The 20,717-nt window shown below is 40.6% G+C and overlaps 1 protein-coding gene and 1 long non-coding RNA gene across 2 annotated transcripts in view; both read left to right on the forward strand.

Moving 5' to 3' along the window:
• ube2j1 (ubiquitin-conjugating enzyme E2, J1) overlaps positions 1-20,717 on the forward strand; it is a 268,412-nt gene that overhangs the window by 153,859 nt on the left and 93,836 nt on the right. Inside the window, exons 6-7 of the mRNA XM_077510327.1 lie at positions 790-919; positions 10,997-11,122. Coding sequence (XP_077366453.1) covers positions 790-919; positions 10,997-11,122 — 256 coding nt within the window. The remainder of the gene's footprint in view (positions 1-789; positions 920-10,996; positions 11,123-20,717) is intronic.
• LOC144010433 (uncharacterized) lies at positions 4,572-8,150 on the forward strand. The gene is made up of 3 exons (XR_013281211.1): positions 4,572-5,576; positions 6,017-6,247; positions 6,520-8,150. It is a non-coding gene; the product is annotated as an uncharacterized LOC144010433 (long non-coding RNA).

Below are 20,717 nucleotides of genomic sequence, written 5' to 3' on the forward strand. Positions count from 1 at the left end.
AGAAGGGTGTGTTGGAGCCTATCTCAGCTGGCAATGGGCAGTAGGAGGGCTACACCATGAACTGGTCACCAGCCAATCGCAGGGCACACAGGGACGAACAACCATCCACACGCACATTCACAAGCACACCTAGGGACAATTCAGAGTGCCCAATTAACCTGCCGCGCATGTCTTTGGAATGTGGGAGGAGACCGGAGTACCCGAAGAAGACCCACGCAAGCACGGGGAGAACATGCAAACTCCACCCAGGGAAGACCTGATCCTGGACTCGAATCCGAGTCCTCAGTACTGGGAGGCGGACGTGCTAACTACTCAACCACCATGCCGTGCCGCCTCGTTTTTATGATAATATCCACTAGTTTCTTAAACCTTTTATGCTTAGTTCTTTATGTTTTGTCTTAAATGTTGTTCACTGCTTGCTGAAACAATAATTGCCCCACGGGGACACAAATAAATTTGAACTTGAAATTGTATCATCTCAGAGCAAAATAACCCTGCTCAAGTTACCTCCATAGAGCCTCACAAAACAATGCTGCTAGAGTGTGGTGGTCCTGAACTAAATCTGTAAGCGAGAGGATCTGAGAATTTTTTTCTATGAGAAAAAAGTTGCCCTGTAAATCCTGAGTCCATTTTTTTGATTGTTTTAACAGAAGTATTCTATTCAAGGATCAAAGAAACATATTAGAAGTGGCTTTGATCCTACATATATTTTCCATTTGATGATGTTTACATTAATTACAAGACCACTCTATTTGCACTCCTGGTTATATTAAATTCATTCTATTGCAGGTCCCAGGATTTTTTCTGTGAGACATGTAGCTGTACGTTGCACTCAGCACTCTTGCCTCTGACCCCAAACAGCAACCTCAGCCCAGAGGACCACATGGCAAATGAGCTAGCTCAACAGATCAACTTCAAGGTACAAAATAATTTGAGCCACATGGAAATGCCTAGATAGTGTTGTAATATGCCTGGTAATAGTTTTATTTGTATTTTAAACATTATTTTGTTATGTGTCCGCTTGTGCTGTGCTTGCATTTGATATATAGTAAGCAGAGGTGGGTGCGTCAGTGAATTTTGAGCGTCTGTCATTTGGCAAGCGTTAACAGTCAGGACATTCTTCCGTCATTGTCAATCCACCAATATTTCAAACTAGGGCTGGGAAAAAAAGTCGACCAAGTCGACTAGGTCGACTTTAAAAATAGGTCAACTGGAAAAATTTAAGTCGACGTTCCGCCCGGAACCATGTTTGCCACGTCGCTGTCCATGTCTCACACGGACCTTTTATGCCGCCGCGCAGAGTGTGTTGCAAACTTCAGTGAGAAGAAGGTGGACAGAGTAATATTTATTTATTTATTTATTTATTTATTTATTTATTTATTTATTTATTTATTTATTTTTAAATGACTCCTGTTTGGTTGGTCTGATTGGTTGTTTGAATTTGGAGGTGTGTTGCACAGCCGCCATTAGCCTAACTGCGCATACAGTTCTTTTACTGCAAGGGTACATGTACACTCGTACAGTATTTACAATATTTATTAGTTAAGATTATGTCCTCATTGGTTGCACTATTTTAAAATGGAGGAAAAGTGAATGGATAAGAGGACAGAGGTACAGGCTCTTCTAAACATTTGGGAGAGGAAGAGAGCACGACTTTGAATCGGAGTCACCAAGCCACCATGCACGTTATTACTGCTAAGCTTGGTTGGTGAGGTGAACAACGACCCTCAAAAAGTCTGTAAAAGCTGCAAAGATACACCAGGACTTTTAAACGCTCATGGATCAGTACAGCGGCATGACTGCTGAGTGAATGGGGCGGCCAAATCGACGCCACGGTTCATGAATACCGGACCAATAACAGGAATCAGAGTGTCGCGGATAGACAAAGGTAAACACAACAATAATGTTACAGAAATACTTGTAATATTGTCATTTAGTTCGCTCCCTCGTGTGGCACTTGGCAGCTGCTTAATTGTGTGACAGTCACTTTCTATTAGTCAGCAGTCATTTATTTTGCTGCGACCGGCAGATCTCCTGCGAGCGTTATTTTGCCGTGAACACTCGGAACGAAAATTCTTGGCCTGCCGTGAATACCACGATTGCTTATAGACATTCACAAGCGTGTATGAGTAACACAAATGTGCGCGACCAGTTCGCTGCGGCGGCGTGATAGCAGTTTTGTCAAGTCAGACACATTTCACTGCTCGTTAGCTTAGCCCTCGGCATGGCAAAAAAAACAAATCCCATCGGCGTGACAAAATAACATTCCGTGATCAGTTGTTGGTCACGGCAAACAACTTACAAACAAACAACCACCATCGCCTGTGTTTTTAATACAACACTGAAATGAAGGGAAGGGCATGAAGAAGTTTTGTGTATGTGCGTGCGTGGCTGCGTGCGAGCGCGCCGCAGTTAGACTAAATTGAAGACTATTATTGTAAAGGAAATATAAGGAACAATGGATTGAATATACAGGTTATCCACACAATTCAACACATGTTCAACATTTGCGGCCTCAAATCTTAAAAAAATATATAAATAAAATAATAATAATAATAATAATAATAATAATAATAATACTAATAATAGTCGATTAGTCGTTAAAAGTATGAGAAGTTGAGTCGATTTTAAAAAAAGTCGTTAGTGACAGCCCTATTTCAAACCAAACGGCATTGTAATCATCAATCGTCATTCGTGATTCCCTCAGCGAAATTGGCGTCAGATATTTGATTAACACGTGAGAGGGAAAACATCATTTCAACAACAACATTTCCTTTTGCCAGTAGGTGGTGCTACGATGAAAAATAGTCACAATATTTGGTGTGGGGCATGATCAACATCTTAAGGCTTTTCTGACAAATTTTCAACTGGATCCCTTGAACAGGCTCAGCACAGTAGATAAAAACGTCAAGTATATTTCTTGTCACCATTAGGTGGTGTTATATGTATAACCGAATTTTATCATGTAATGTTTTCAGACCGTGACTATTAAAATGCATGACAATTTTGGAATTTTTTTTGAGCTTGTCATTTGTGACGAAGGAAGATTAAAGGCAAAATATTGTCATATACTATTCAAGATTGTTTCCCCTGTTGTTGGCGCAGATCTTGACATGGTCAAGGCCAAGTTTGAAGGTTAATTGAATGAAATGGGCGAAAGAATGCCCCTTATAAATGTGTAAAAATTGGCAAAAATCGGACATTCAAAAATTTGCAGGTCACTTCCTGTTCATTTTCGCATATTTGCATCCGGAATACTTTTTTTTTGTAGGTCTTGGGCTTCATCATATAGCTCCAAATGTTTTCAGATTTTGCTTAAACGTACAACCAGGGCTGTGTTGTTAATTTCTAGGGGGCGCTAGTGAGTCATTTTTATAAAAAATAAAAAAATTGCACAATACATGATAAATATTGCTCTTTTTTTCCAGGGCAGATTTGTGTGCCAAGTTTTGTTGTAACATCATGAAGTCTTAAACACTCTTCTGAGCAAATATGAGATAGATCTAATTAACCCAGTTGGAGAACAACGTTGAAGAAAAATACTTTTTTTTAATTTTTGTTTTTACTTTTTATTTTTATTTTTTTTGCCAGTATATGGAAATATAAGTTTGTAGAGCTCTTCAGGACTGGGCTCTCATCTGTGTGAAATTTTGAGAAGATCATTGGATCATTGGGTTATGTAATCCATCTTTTATTGTCACGGTGAATTGTCAGAATTTGTCGTAACACCATGGCTACACCCTTTCTTGAAAAATTCCAATATTCGGTCTGGAGCATAATCAACATTGTAAGGCTTTTCTGACAAATTTTCAAATGGATCCACTCAACGAGTTGGCACAGTACTGTACATCGACAGTACTGTGCCAACAGCAGTACACATAATGTATGACATTTCTTGTCATACATTACATTTTATCATATAGATGTCTTCATCTTTGGGATTTTTAAGAGGGCTTGAGATAAGCATTTTCTCTTTTAGTGATGCACGATATGAAAAATTTCAACCGATACCGATAACCGATAATTTCCTGCTTTGTATGGTCGATACTGATAATAATGAATAAATAAATAAATAAATAAATAAGCTGCTCACATTCGTGTGTTTTGTTGTGGCTTGGTTACAGCCGACCGTAACTGGCATTAAATAGGTAGTTACCTGCTTGGCTTTGCTTTAAAAGTTAAACATAAAATAACATATGATACGAATCCTTGGAAACCCCCACCCCGAACTGCGGTAAGACTTACGTTACGTGTAGTTAGTCCATTGTTGTCAATCAAGCTGTGGCCACTTCGGAAGATGCAACGTGGCTCCAAATGTGCTCTTAACTTGTAAAAAAAAAAAAAAAAAACGGGTCAGCTACATAAAAAAACAAAAACGGCTGCTTGTCTAGCGCAATCAAAGCCATAACTTTGGTGTTAATGATTTTAGATTTGCTGTTGCTGGCTTTTTATTAGCCTAGCAACATTAGCTGCTACAGCTGTGCCTCATTCAAGTTCGTTCAAAACTGCTTTGCTCTGCTTTCTCTCCTCTGCTCTGCTTTCTCTCCTCTGTGCTTGCCAAAAGTCGTCTGGATGGTAATTGTCATTCCGCCTTTAGATTTGTTGCTGCTGGCTTAGCGCCGTTAGCCTAGCAACATTAGCTGCTACCTCTGTGCCTCCTTCAAGTTCGTTTCGTTCAAAACGGATCTGCCATGATGATGGATTTTCAGGTGAGCAAAAGCCTTCTTTCCCCCTCTTCGAATCCTTGCTGAAAATGTTTTGATCTTCTGCCATGGAGGAAAAACACCACATTGGTGAGGAGGACATGTTGATTGCTACGTGCTAGTTTAGACAGTAGTGTGGGGCGGACCAAGCTTCGGTTAATAACTCCCCGGTACATGCTCCAAAAAATCCCAAATTTGCCATGTATGTTTATAGTCAAGGCCTGAAGGTATCTCTATGACAACATTCAGTTATATATACAGCGCCACCTAGCCCTTGACGCATAAAAAAATATCCTACTGATGGTACTTTTACAAAAATTGTAAACTCACTCTAAGTGTGATAACTAAGTCATTTATGAATATTCTTTTACTTTCCGCCACTCAAAATGTTCACTGGCATCAGATCTACCCAAACATACGTATTTTTTATTTAGTTTTATTTATTTTTTGTCAAGGGAGAACTGCACTTCATTTTTGATAGCCTCTATGGACGTTAAAAGCAGTATCGTGAATGAAGGATATGCTTAATAACTCCCTGGTACATGCTCCAAAAAATCCCAAACTTGACATGTATAGGTCGCTTGCACATGTCGTCACTTCCGCCTCGGATTTCTCGTAGTCGCCATGCTGGGTGGCCTCCATTTACGTAGCGATTCGGTCTAACACGTATCTATCACGTTTGTTTTCTGCGTTTAAAATGGGACATTGTTGCTGCATCGTTGGCTGTTCGAACAAAGCCAAGGGGGAAAATGGTCGGTCTTTTTTCCGAATTCCGAAAATAATTAGGAACCAGGGCCTGGAGACAGAGGAGTGCGGACTCCGGAGGGAAGTCGTTACTTTGGGCTCGTGTGTGCAGCGATCACTTTGTGAGCGGTAAGCTTGTTTACCTTTATTTAATGCATGAGGATTAATAACGTTTCGACCGCCCATATATGGGCAAGTTGCTTATGTTTTGGATTCATGAGCAAGCAAGTTCGGTAGTACAAGCTGGCTAGCGGACGTTAGCCGAAAGCTAACATCGAACATTTTCACCCAAGTAGTGCCAGTGCAAAGTGTTTACTGCTGAAATTGGATTGATTAGTCTTGGGCTTTTAATGCCGATAACATGTTTTTTGGTGGCAAAATGTAAACTTGGAAAAAAAAGAGACAGAAGGGGCTGATGCAAGAAAACAGACCCCCGGGGGTGATGCAAGAAAACAGACCCCCGGTAGCCTACACATCATGCTAAAGAACTTATTCACGGCCACCCTACTGCGGTAAAATAACCAGTCTTTCCATATTTTATTTGTTTATATATTTGTTTATTTTAACAGGTCGCCCAGCGCCCGTTTTTCTGTCCAATCATCCCGACTGTGCTCCAACATTAAAGTTGGGTCCCAAGTTACAACATCTATGTCTCAGCCCAGTCGGTGCCAAGATATGAACGTGCACAGGAGAGACGAGCAAAGAAAAGACGACTCGAAGTGGCAGAGATTGTTGCAGTTATGCAGCCAGATGGCTCCAGTAACCTGTACCCTCAAGTACTGCTGACATCATTGACTCTGGTATGCCACTCAGAATTCATTACATGATATATTGTATGCATGAGTGAATGTATGTGTTTGTTTGTGTGTGTACACGCACCTTATATTTTAGAGACATTTGGAAGTGTTTATAGAAATAAGTATTTGCCTGCAGCAATGTTCATACATTAAAAAATGCAACAAAATGTGTACATTTCTTTTACACTGACAAAAAAAACTATACTACTTTACTATATTAAACCTATTACTGGTACCGTATTTTTTTGTGATTTTTTATTTATTTTTTTCTTTAGGGATCTCATGCCACACCGACTTGATTGCCAATGACATGATGGAAACGAAGGCGAGCATCAAAGCATTGGAGGAGGACAACATGCGACTGTTTGTTTGGCGCTAATAAAGGCAGCGTTTATACAAATTCTATTGTTGGGTTTGTTTACAAAGCTATACATAATACAAATGACAGGATTTGACTCAATGTGCAATATGGTCCCTCTTAAAGTAATGGCATAAATCTCTATTATTTCTAAAAGCACAAAAAATGAAGTGAATAATGATTAGATGTAGTAATTTCAGGGTTAAAAATTGAACTGTTAATTAATGTAGTTTATTTTAGCACAGGTGCCTACCATCCTGAGATGACGGTATGATGTAATGTTGATGGGGTACGCAATGACTTTCATTATGCTATGTACAGAGGAAAAAGTTGCTCTCTTTTAAATTTGTTTAATGAAAGACAAGTACCAGTACTGTGTTACAGTTTTCCCAATAATCCTTGTTTCACACTTGTCACAAAACCACTGTCCTTTTGGCAGTCTAGATTGGCACACTTCAAGTGATATCATTTGATTTTACAATCTGCTGCAGCACAAAAAACTACTTTATTCCGCATCTTTGAAGTACATGAGCAAGTGGTAGGTGACAGCGGCTGAGCAGGAACACTGGAAGTCCACTGCTGATCTAGTAAATGCTCTCCCGAGCAGTTCAGGTAAGGAGGGGATTTTGGGGAAAAAAAACTCTGGCTTTTCCAGCTGGCCAAAACGAGCGATCTGGGTGGACTCGCTCAATCACACTTTGTCCACACCACAAAGTCGCAGAAGTCCGTCCAGTTAAACTCATCTGTGCCTGAATCTGAAAATATTACAGACATTGTAATGAAAATATGAAACATAGAATTAAATAAGAAACTACAAAAAGTAAAGCCATACATACCTGGTAATACTATTGGTGTTGTCGTGACAAGTGATGGGAATTGTTGCCATCTGGCACCAGACAGAAATTGGGTGTTGTGACAGCCTCCTTAACCGTGAGATCATAAGAAAAGCTGTCAGTATGCTCAGTAGTTACCATGAACACGTTTTATTGTACTGGAAACTGAAACTAAAAATACGTCCTCTGAGAGTGGTTAACCTTAACCATTTAGAATAAGTTGATTAAGTAACATGTAACTAGTGAAAGGGTAGCATTAAATTTAATTAAGCCACGGGGAGGCTGTGCATAGTTACTTTTTATTCTTATACGCTCTGCCATATTTGCCTGTTATAAAATGATTAGAAAAACCACATCAGGTAAACCTAGCTGTGCATGTAAACACAATGATAACAGGAAGCCTGAGAACAAATCAACATTTTTGTGTGCAGAATTACCAACACCATGTGGTTTACTTACGTGCAACAGCAACCGTTTCTTCTGATGCGATGTTAAAGTTTACACTCTGTATCCACCCGCTTACAAAATAATTGTAAGCCTCCAGGGATTTGTTGGCGTGTTATGGAGCATGTTGTCAACACGAGGTAGGGAAAAATGTCCAGAGAAGTCACATTTGGCCAGCAAGCTTTCTCCGTCAAAAAAAAATCACCCTTGGTCAGGACGTAATTAGGATCAATCCCGCCACACAGAGACACCTTCTGCCTGTATCGTTGTTTTTGATCTTCCGGTAAATCGTGAAAATACTGCGAAAATTACATCAGGTTGATAAGCTCTACCGTGTAACTCGCGAGTGTACCTTGTGAACCGGCGGACACCCAATATGGCGCCCGAAGGAAAAACTCCCATAATGCATTACGATGTGCAAGCGACCTATATTTGTAGTCAAGGCCTGAATGTATCTCTATGATAACATTCAGTTATAAATACAGCGCCACCTTGTCCTTGAGGCATAAAAAATAAAAATAAAAAATACCCCACTTAATGGTATTTTTACAAAAATTGTAAACTCATTGTAAGTGTAATAACTAAGTCATTTATGAATATTCTTTTAGTTTCCACTACTCAAAATGTTCACTGGCATCAGACCTATCCAAACATGCATACTTTTGCATTTAGTTTGATTTAATTTTGATAGCCTCTATGGACAATAAAAGCAACATTGTGCAATGAGTACGAGCGATGATGGGTATATATATACTTTTACAAAAAATACCAATCAGAAAAATAAAAAAAGGATGCTGATTTTTGCAGATCTTAACATTCACCAAAACCCATTGAGCTTGACACATTCATCACACCTGGCAAAGAAAATCCACGGGTAAAGGTTTATCATGCCATTTTCAAAGAAATTCTGCTTCCAATGTGCCAGTCCCCCAACGTGCAAGTACCCCAACGTGGCACGGGCTGAGAGGACCCTTTATTGCTGCTCGCAGCTCTAGTTACATGTTGAAATTGTATGATGAAATGTTTGATTGTCACAATGCTGTCCGAAAGGAAAAATGAACAAATAAATCAATTCAAGAGACAAAGAACAAATATTCTCTCGCTGCCAATGTTAATTTAATTAATTGTATTGACTACAAATGCTTGTTACGGTTCAGGATGTGTATGAACCCCCCCCCCCCCCCTTTTTGTTGTTGTTGTTGTTGTTGTTTTTGTTGTTGTTCTTGTTTTGTTTTGTTTTTTGGTACGTCCTTGTATGAGCGCTCCTCCCTGATTGGTGGCCCATGTCTCTGACTCTGTCAACCAAGCAGGGGAAGGGAGAAGCGCCGATGACTGGCTTTATTTATTTCTGATCTATTTTATTTTATTTATTTTTATTTTTTTTATTCTAGAGCTCAGAATTGTTCTTATCATCATTGCTCTCTTCTTTTTTTTTTCGTGTTTGTGTGCGTGCATTTGTGTGCGTGCGTTTGCGTGCGTGTGTGCGCGTGTGTGTGCGCGTGCGTGCAGATACGTATAAATTTATACTCATTAATTCACCTAAAACCTCATAAAAATCGCATTACCCTTCACCTTAACCAGAGTCTTGCCAGAGTCGTGAGGTTCAAACGGTCAGGAGACCAGAGAAAAGGTAAAAAAAGATAAAAAGAAAAGAAAGATAAATCAAAGTAAAATCCAGCACCGACCAAACACTTCCTGCCTTCCCCATGGTTCAAAGTCTTACGCCAACCCCAGAAGCCTCTAAATTCCAACAAATTAAAGAGCTCTCAAGAGACCAGAGGAAAAACTAAAGAGAGGAAGGAGGGAAGGATCGATGAGGCAGAGTGAGATCCATAGAAACCAGTACATCCAGTCCATCAAAGTGAAATCCAGCACCAACCAAACACCTCCTGCGTGGTTACAAAACCATAGTCTTACGCTAACCCCAGAAACCTCAAACTTCCAACAAATTGAGGAGATCTCAAGTGACCAGAGGAAAAACTAAAGAGAGGAAGGATAGTTAAAGCAAAGTGAGATCCCACAGACACCAGCACCCACTGATTCAACGAGCAGTGGGAGGGAGAGGCGAATTCTGTTTGAGTTTCAGTAGATGCTGGTGTGATGGATCTGGCATGTATAAGGACCGCCACCAAAGAAAGAAGCTGTCAACCGCGGCCCAGCAAAGCGAGCACCGCCCCCCTGGAATCCCGCGAGCCGCGGCAGCACCAAGGCCACCCCCACGCCACCCGGGCAGATACCGGTCGGTGAGCCAACCCAGACGCCAGGAACACCCCCGCCCCCGCCCCAGCCCACACCCGGAGCCCAAGGCCGCAGAACGAGGCCCGCAGGCCCCCACAGCGCCCCACCGGTCCCCAGCAAACGACCCCCCCGCATCCCACCCAAACCCGCCACCCACCACGACCCAGGCTCCGCCACCCCCCGGCCCCCAAACCCCCGAACACCCCCCCACCCTCCCGTCCACCCACACCTCCACCCCCCCCAAACAACCCTCCCCCAAACACCACCCCCCAACCCCGCCAGCCCCCCTGATCTATTTTCACAACTTTTACACTTGCAGTTAGGGATGGGTACCGAAGACGGTACTTTTGTGGTAATTATTGATTGGGATCGAGACTGTGTACTGCAGCAGATGGGACGAACCGACAGACCCGGCACCACAGAGACAGCGCTGTTCCAGTAGAGCCGATGTTTAGGATTCTCTTTCGTAGTCATCATTGACCGACAGAGGCCGCCGACGACATTCGTCGATTGCTCAGCAAAATGAGACGTCTGTCATTGACGGATTGCCGACTTTATTGATGGATTGACAATTACGTTGACGGTCAAAAAAACCCTTCCGCCAATGCCTTAGTTCCTCAATTTTTTAAGTTTCATGTCAATCGGCAATGGTCAACAAAATCGGCGTCCTTTATTGACTGATTGACTTTGCGTCAATATTAACGGAATACCCACCTCGGCCAATATTACAAAGTTGCTCCTCAAATGACCTCATTGATTAGCAAATACGCTCTTTAAAAAATGTTAATTTTTCGAGCCTTGCATGAGATCAGTTGATGTCCAAGCTGTGGACACAGCCAATTAACATTGTTTAAATGTTTGTTCCATGTCTAAATGCAGACAGAGTCAAGTTCATCAAGCAAAAGGGCAAGTGAAAGTGAAGAAGCCGACAAGGTTCCCAATGGCCAGGAAGGTGCCTCACATTCTTCAGGCTGCGTGGCTGTCGATAGGCCCCTGACTGAGAAGGTAGGTGTTCTAAATCTTCTGTCAGTACACTTAGGCTGTTGTTGAATTCCTGGACACAAAAAGTATACATGTGCAAAATAAACATAACACAGACGATTATGGAGAAAATAATAATCAGTGATGCGGAAGTACCGATAACAAGTATTGGCAGACCCATGGGTCACCATGGGTGGGCCATAGGGGTCCGTGCCCGCCCACCAAGATGATTGTGCTCCCCTATTTGAGACATGGATCTCTAAAAAAATAAGCTTTTATATTGTAACGAACTAAGTGTGTTGTGTGTTCCGGTGTTGCCCATTCTGTTTCGCACTCTTATGTCCGAGTAGCAGTAAACGCAACACAGGTCTCGCGGTGGAGGAGGTACGTCACGTTTGTGTTGGTTGCTTGTGTTCATTGTTGCTGCTGCTGCTGTTCGCTGCTCATGAATTGTTCTTGTTTTCGGCGTCTGTTACGGCCAACAGTAGCCGTTTGTTCAAAAAAGATAAAAAGGGTGACATTCCTAAACGACGCTGACGGCATTCTTGCAAAACGTCACAATACAGTGGTACCTCGACTTACGAACGTCTCTTCATATGAAATTTTCGAATTACGAAACGCCTCAAATGGAAAATATGGCCTCTTGTTTCGAAAGAAATTTCAAGATACGAAAGGGAAAAATACATTACCGAACGCAACATACTTTCGGCTATGGCTATTACCTAGTAGGGCTGGGAATCTTTGACTGTCTCACGATTCGATTCGATTACGATTTTTGGGTCTACGATTGGATTCAGAATGGATTTTCGATTCTCGATTCAAACGATTTTCGATTCAAAATTATTTGATTGACAAATGATTTCTGCTTCAATTTATGTACAACCTTGTCATGATCTACTCCAGTCTGCCTTGCAAGACAAAATGACAAATAGAGACATTAAATTGTTTTTTTGTTTTTTTTTGTTTAAACATTTATTAATTTTGTATTGTCAGTGCCCTTTTCCACAAAAACAGCATGTGGGCTACCACTACCTTTTCCCCTTCTTCTTCATTTCTAATTTAAATAAAATAAATTTTTGGATATTAATATCTATTTGATTACTAAATGAGAATCTCAATTCTTTTATGAATTAATTTTTTTTTTTGCACACCCCTATTACCTAGCATCTTTCATTGTCTAAGAGGAACCTCTGCCATAGGTATCTGTAGATAGATAGATAATAGATTGGTGTCTATACAGCGTCCTCGTCATTCCTCCCTCGGGCGGTGTTCGTAAATGTATTAACTAACGGCCGATGAATTTGTGCAAAAATTCAAATAATTGGTGATTGATGAAGGCACAGTAAGTTTTTAATTGCGACGAGACGGGCCTTTTTTGGAAAAAGATGCCTCACCATCGTACACCTGAAGTTTCCATCAAGTGTCGGAATTTGTTTAAAAGAATCACCCAGAAAAAGTGTTCACCAGTCGGGCGATTGCTCACTAAGATGATGTTGGCCTTGGACATTTTCGAAGGATTGTTTATAAAAAAAAAAAAAAAAAAAAAAAAAAGCACACATCCTTGGATCAGTTCTTTACAAAGCACCAGGCAAAAACACTTCTGAGAGAGAACATGAATCAAAGAGGGCAAATAACGATGAGGACAGCAGTTAAAAAGGTAAATGAGCATAATTTTTATTCTTTACTCTGTTCTTTGTTTTTTACATTACGCACAACTCTCATTTATTGTGAAATAATCTAATTGTAACATGTATTTGTTACATGTTTTGATGCATTTTTATGCTTTATAAAACATTTATGTCTGAATTTTGGGAGGCTTGCAACGGATTAGGGCATGTCAACTTCCGCTTACCCGCAGGACTTAAATCGGGAAATATGTCCTGATCGACTCTCCAATTAAAGGGTTAGAAATTCCCCTTTTTCCTCACCAGCTCTAAGGCGTCAGCGTGAGGAGACGGGAATTAGATAAGCCGATATATCAAAGTGGATTCACCTAGGTTTGTTCACTGTCTTCTTATCATGAGGCCAATCCGTTTCCATCCACCTATCAATCCTGAGTGAGTAACCACACACACAGAGCCCAGGAAGGATAATCTGAACACCTCACTTAAATTGGCAGCTCCACTTTTCTAAGTTGTTTGCATTTGTTATTGACCTAGTCATTTAATAATCCTTGTTAGAATCATACGGATTTGTTACATATCAAGCTGGAGTATTTGACTTTATTAATACAGATGGAGACACTCATTAGATGTTATTCGAGTGCACTTACCTTTTTCCAAACGTCCGTTGCTGTTGTCCTCCTCGAAGAGGGAAAAAATAATATTGATGCGGACTTATAAAATGTCCAAAAAAATAAAATAAAATCAAAACAAATGATAAGGACTTATAAAACGTCCAAAATAAAAATAAAATCAAAAACAAATAAGGACTTATGAAACGTCAAAAATAAAAATAAAATCAAAAACAAATAACAAGGACTTATAAAACGTCCAAAATAAAAATAAAATCAAAAACAAATAAGGACTTATGAAACGTCCAAAATAAAAATAAAATCAAAACAAATAATAAGGACTTATCAAACGTCCAAATATAAAAATAAAATCAAAAACAAATAATAAGGACTTATCAAACGTCCAAATATAAAAATAAAATCAAAAACAAATAACAAGGACTTATGAAACGTCCAAAAAAAATAAAAAATAAAATCAAAAACAAATAATAAGGTCTTATAAAACGACCTCGGACTCATAAAACGTCCAAAAATAAATATAATAAAAATTAAAACAAACCAAACAAACTAATTAAATCACAATTAGTTTTTAAATCATTTTATTTGGTCTCATAAAATGACCTCGGACTTATAGAACGTCCAAAAAGAAATAAAACCAAAAATAAATAAAATAAAGATTAAAACAAAACAATAAAATGATTGATTCAAAAATTGTCTTTTAAACAATTTTATTGACAATAAAAGATAACCAATATAAATCATCAATATCACATTTAATGATAAAACTTTAATTCAATCAAAATAAAATAAAATAAAATAAAAACAGAAAATTAAGAATAATATAACCCTTTTACAAGAGCTTTCTGAGATTGATCATTTCTCAAAAAAGCTTAAGACCTGATTGACAATAAGATGTTTTTGGCTAAAAATAATTTTAAAGATATGAGAGTGTATTAAATGGCCCCTACCCTAACACGCGATTAGTCATTCATATCTTCCTATTATACATCATTATTGCTAAAAAAAAAAGTTGTACATTACCAATTATTGAAGATAATTCCATTCACGGCTGGTTCCAGTCCTTCGTAAAAATCCAAAGTCCTCAAACAGGCATAAATCCATCTTCAGGAATACACTCCTTTACCGACCAGATCGCAGAGTAGAAAGGACCCCGATCGTAGCTGGTGACGGCTTTTTATCACCTTGGGCCTCGTCACTGACTTCTTCCGTGAATGTCCTTCCGCCTCCAGAAATATCAAAGCGCACGTTGGGACTCATTTTCAGTACTTTTCCACAGATGAGCCATGAAGATGAAGTCATACATTCTTTACAAATGTGTCATGGATACACAACGTTGAATGATGAGTCATACATGAAAATATGTCAAGGTCTTCAGCTCTATTCGACAATGATAAACGTTAAAATAAATAACATCATAGATATATTAATTAAGCAAGCATGAATAACATATATATACATGACATGTTAAATCCCAAATTCTCTCAGGCACTTAACAGGTTAATTCTAATCTCTGTTGCACATCTTGTATATATCTTTGTTAAATCAAACAATACATACAGATAATCTTTTCAATGCAGTTACAGCAATATTATCAGCGATAAAAGACAGTATCACTTATAAATAAAAGAAAAGAGAAAAAAAGAAAAGACAGCAAAACTTCATAGTTGGCTTTCAATGTGCTACAAACATTGATCCAAAAATCAGGTTAACAATTGTCGAATATAGATTGTGTTGTGTATTATCATTTAATTCAGGATATCATTTATTTACACTCAATTTGTATCTTATATGGAATTATCCGGGCAATGCTGAGTGGGTGGCTTAGTTGTACAGGTTTGGCGGCATCTGGTGGTTACTTTGAGGAACTACACCCAGAGGCCAAAGTTTAATTATCAGTCCTATAGACACCTATTGGTCTCTAACTAAGAATTGAGTCTAACCCATTAATTTGCTATCTCATTTTACATGATATGGCGTTTCATCTGACCCACTCAATCTACTCAATTCAACACCCCCTCCTAGAGATCAATGGTGTCCAAACTGATCAACCGCAAAAGCCTCCAGCTCCAACCAGTCACCTGCATTCAACCCCCTTGTGTCATCCGGCAACGGAGACACCGGGGATTCAGAAGGCAAGGAGTCGGACGGAGGATCAGTAAGAGGAGACCACAGGCCCAGTTCACCTATCATCGGGGAGGGAGATGACCCCGTTCCACCCCCATCCTCGCCTTGCACACCCTCCAGGTCATCAGTGATCGATGTAACCGTGGGGGAGGGTGATCTCAACAGTGGCACAACCTTACCAACTGGAACATCCTGTCGGGCGGCTCTGGGCTCCCCAGGCTCGTCAACCCGGTCCAGGAAGGGCGAGGAGGGCGTTACAGGCTCGTAGGGCCACTCATCCCGATTGGATCCGACCTGTCTCAAAGGAGTGGCGGCTACACAGAAGCCAGCCAAGGTGTTGAATGTCAAGCGCCGAGCACCGTCAGGCAGGCGCCATATCATGCGCATTAAAGGGAAAGTTCTCCCAATGAATTCACCCTCAACGTTAAAATAATAACGTATCTCTTTCAAGCGACTTTGAACCAAACCTTCCAACTTACTTGAGCCCGCGAAGTCAGCAAAGCCAGGCCATATCCAGGAACCACACTGGATATCAATGAAAAAATCACTGACGAAATTGAGAAAAAGCCCGTCTGGTATGAGCCACATTTCTCTACCCTCATCCACTGCGGGCAACGGATAGCAGCAGTGTCCATAGAAAGCGTCCCACACCACCCAAGCGGACGTGAGGAGATCACTTCCACAGAAGACACACTGCGGCTGATCCTGGTTATCCTGTTAAACACACATCCAAAATTCGACAATTCTTAGACCCGAGGGAAACCTAAAATATTGCGGCTCCCAATATATACATTTTGATCTTGGTCTAAGTTTCCATCCGCATCTACTCCATCAATGCGGAACACCTCTACTACGGGAGAGCGAGAGTGTGGTCGCTCTTCCGAGTAGCGGAACCTCTTGGCGGGAGAGTAAAAAAAAAAAATACATAGATAAAAACCCAAATTACTAAAACCAAGTGGTCGACCAGACATAACCAAAGGAGAATTAAAATTATTCCCCACACTACTAACTTAGTTGTTCGCTATATCCGACACAACAATAAAAAAGCCATATTATAAAAATTATCCAATATTCCACTTCATTACTCACGTTTTGAAGGGCGCCTGGTCTTCCAATAATACCTTTACCCAAAGCATTACAAGCCATGGTTAGTTGTTGGTTACTGTTCCGCCAAAAGATTTCAGTGAGAAGTGAGGAAGTCAGGGCTAGGGCGTCTTATCTATAATTGGATCGATCCCGCCCTTTTCTAAAGCCCATCCCCACTTCTCAATAATTTCCCCTTAGTCGGCCCCCCCATTTTTTCTGCAGCTCGTTGGCCAATAACTGAGCTTTAACCTTATTTGGTGAGGTTTTCTCTTTATAATTTCGGTGGGTAGATAATGCCAAAATCCCTCTTTTGATTACTGCAACAGCTATAACTGCTGACAGAACAATTCCTGACACTAGCAGGAACCATACTCCTACATCATATAATAAACCATACAGCCCTGTACTTATCCCAATAACCGCCGTCTCTGCTACATCTTCTACAACTTCCCCGGCTGTAGTGGCCACAGTTTTTACTACACCTTTTATTGCCAATCCTATTCTCTCATACCAAATACATACATGTTCCCCCTTATGATCATATTCGTCACTGTGTCCACAATGCAGCCATCTTTCAGCAGGTTCGTGGCATGTGCCAGGGCCATAAATTTTATTAAATCCCAGCCAATCAAACCCTATAACTATATCCCCTTTACAAAGGGTCTTCCTAAATGCGTGACCTTCTAAGATCTGCATAATAGAGTCAGGAGGCTTGGGGATCATTCTTAATCCTACCATTTTGGATAAGTCATGATCTTTGTCCCATCGCGTACAATATTCTCTACCTGCAGCTTGACTCCGGATCCATTGATTACTATTATCCTTGATCCATACTGCCCCCTCATAGTTGGCATAATTCCCATCGCGATAACGTACATTACAAAAATTCTGAAATCGGGAGACTTTATAACAGGGTATACGTGCTAATACAATTGTGCATTCATTAAAAAATTTCACGGACTCTCCCCCCTTACACAACATTTCCCATGGTCTTGGATTAGCATATAAGGCTGGTCTTTCAATGTCAGGCCAAATATCGTTCTCTTTAGAGTACACCGTCGCCATATATTGATATTTAATCCAATAATTCTCCGACTCTCCTAAGCAAGGTATCACATCCTGAACCATCTCATCTTTATTGAGCCCCCACCACGTCTTACTTTCATCTCTCGTGTGTCCTTCTTTCCATGCTTGTAGCACTCCTTTAATCGTTAGGTTTGTGTTCAACCCTGTACAATTATATATCCAATGAGTCAAAGGTGGCGTTCCTGTCTCCACCAAGGGGCATCGTGGTGAAATTCCACTTATCCACTCCTTCCTATGCAATCTGTTATACATTCTCAATGCTACACATTGGTCAATTTTATCAAAATCCCCTTTTGGGACATTATATAAATCATCCGGTGTAGGAATACGTTGAGCCCACATCCGTGCCCATACTACTTTTAACACATTTATTCCCAAAGTTTTATTAAAGGTTGATTTCAATATATATGTATCTCTTTTCCATATCCATGGAAAGGAATCATTTAGCCATACTTCATGTTTCACTTCTATTTTCTTTTGATCTAATACATTTCCGGCATATAATCTAATAAAGGGTCTCAGGATTAAATTTACATCACCCCTAAGCCCTATATCGGAGAGTGTAATTCTATTACCCTCATCTGCATAACAAAACATATGATAGGGCTCAAAACAATATTTCATCATATTCCAATCACAATGGCTATTATTATACGACTGGGCCTTTTCTAACATTAACTTGCATCCTGGCCGTCGCGTTATTACTAATTTCTTCTATGATATTGGTACAGGCTTTTCAAGTTTTGCAAACCGACGTAATTTAAGAAATTTAGGTGACCTACCTGATGATGGAGTAGGAGTACCTGGCAAGTAATCTGTGGTCCCGTTGGTCCCTGGCTCCTCGCACCGAAAGGTTATACAGTTCCAACATCGTTCCCATGCCGGGCGAAATTCGGTACAGGTGTCATTCCGTGGGGCCGCCGGGTAGGTAAAGTCAGGGGCGTCATGGTCTGTCTTCAACCAGTATCCACCTGTTGCATCTGGTAGTCTTGCACAATATTCGTTGAAGTACCAAGCAGGTTCTTCCTTCCCGATCTGGACCCAGTTCTTTCTGATGATTCTTTGTTCTTGCTTCTCCAGACATAACAAGGTAATATTGACTGTGAAGTCGCTTGTTGTGTTATCAACTCGTAAAATCACTGGATGTGCACACTTGCTTTTTGATTTCGCAGGATATGTCATACTTCTTCTCAAGACCTCTAGGGTTTCATTATAATATGTGCTGTTAAAGGTGCGAAGATAGGAATTTATTACTGCTATCTTCTCCCTTCTCCATTCTACCCCACAGGGTTTTTCCTCGCCAGCACCGCAGGCTCCCTTCTTCCTTCTCCATTCTTCACACACATGCTTCACTTCCACCTTCCAGCACGTCTGATTGGTTATTTTAGTGGTGCCATGTCGTATTTCTACTAGGTCGAGGGGATTAATCGGGGCTGTGCTAGCGATGCTAGATTTTTGTCTCATCAAATAATATATCAAAAATATTACCATAAAACAAAGTTTGATAGTTATCAAAACCTTTCCATACCTCCAATTTTGTCGCTGGCGGTTAATAGCTTTAGGTTGTTCATCAACTGTGTCCGGTGGGTCTTCTAGCTTAATACTAGAGCTTAGCTCTAGTATTACTAGCTTGCTACAACCTTGCTCTTCCTCCATCTCGTAGCTCCGTTTCATGCTTTCTTCTTTTGGTCTTGTCCTTTAAGGACTGCTGCGTTTTAACATCTCATTAGCTCCTCCTCCTTTTCTTGGGGGTTGGCCTTCATTACACAATTATCTTATCTTTTTACAAAAACTTATTTTCTTTTAAAATAGGCGGGGGGTTTTTTTTTCCCTTCTTAATTTATTGATAATCAATTTTCCTAGCTTTTTTGATCTTTTGACCACTTATCTTCATCATGTCTGGCCCTTCCCTCCATTCCGCCTTTGACCTCGCGGCTGGAGTTTCCAATACTTTACCCATCTCCATCTGTTCCTCCTGGGGAAAAACGGAATGAGGGGCCTTTCTACACTTTCTCACCAATTCCTTCCATCTAGGTGATTTATACTGACATGGATTTGCCTCGTTAAAACTAGGACATCCACGTAGCGACCAATGTCTTTTGTGGTCGCCGACTACATGTCCTTCACCGGTACAACCCGGGTATGGACATCCTTGCCACCATTTTTCCTTTGGGCGACCTCTAAGGTCAGATTTTCCCCTGACATGGGTCACTCGTTCTTGCCCGAGCCTTCCCTCACTTAATAAACTCGCATTAAGTTTTTCTAGCTTTTCTGTGGCCACCTGAGCTAATGCCACCATCTTCTCATTACCACTAGGCCTTATTTTTTCACTCTTTTCATCTCTATAGGTTCTACCACTATACATTCTTATCTGTGCACTATTATGGCACTCCCCATAAAAAATACATTTGGGGTGAAGCCGCTTGGCCTCCTCCTCCGTACTCATTGACACTTCCATTCCCAATGAGTATATACCCTCATAAGGTTTCATGGCCATCATTATTTTTACTTTTATCCAGTATCCTGTGTCAGACCTCGTATCTTGTTGAGGCGACACCACTGGACTCACCCTTACTACTGCTGTTTTAGCCTTATATTCCATTTTATCCAATGTAGCGTACATTAACACATTACTACTACACATACTACTAATATTCATTACCCTTTCTTGTGGGACGTCAGGTAATGTTTCCATTGGAATATCCCCTCGGGCTAACACACCATTGATTACTGTGGCCCAGGGTACCCCTGATTCAACTACACACTTAGGTTCAACATATATTAGAGTTGGCGTCGCCTCCGAGCCAACAATAAGCGGAGCCGGGCGATACTCACCTCCTTCTGGCGGCCAGTTGTTGTAAAGCAGCGCCTGAAATCTCGAGTCGCACGTCCTCTCGTTTATCTCCATAGGCCAATAGGTCAGCAAATCGGAACTCAGCGACTTTATCGGGGTTTCCGCTCTAGTTAACTGCCACCCTTCGGCTTCCCCAGCTCTTATCAGTGAACCTCTTCCCATTCTCATCCAACAATGTTGACAATACAATACCTTCTCTCCATCCCACATACATT

This window comes from Festucalex cinctus, chromosome 21, assembly GCF_051991245.1.
Source record: "Festucalex cinctus isolate MCC-2025b chromosome 21, RoL_Fcin_1.0, whole genome shotgun sequence".
NCBI classification, from domain to species: Eukaryota; Metazoa; Chordata; class Actinopteri; order Syngnathiformes; family Syngnathidae; genus Festucalex; species Festucalex cinctus.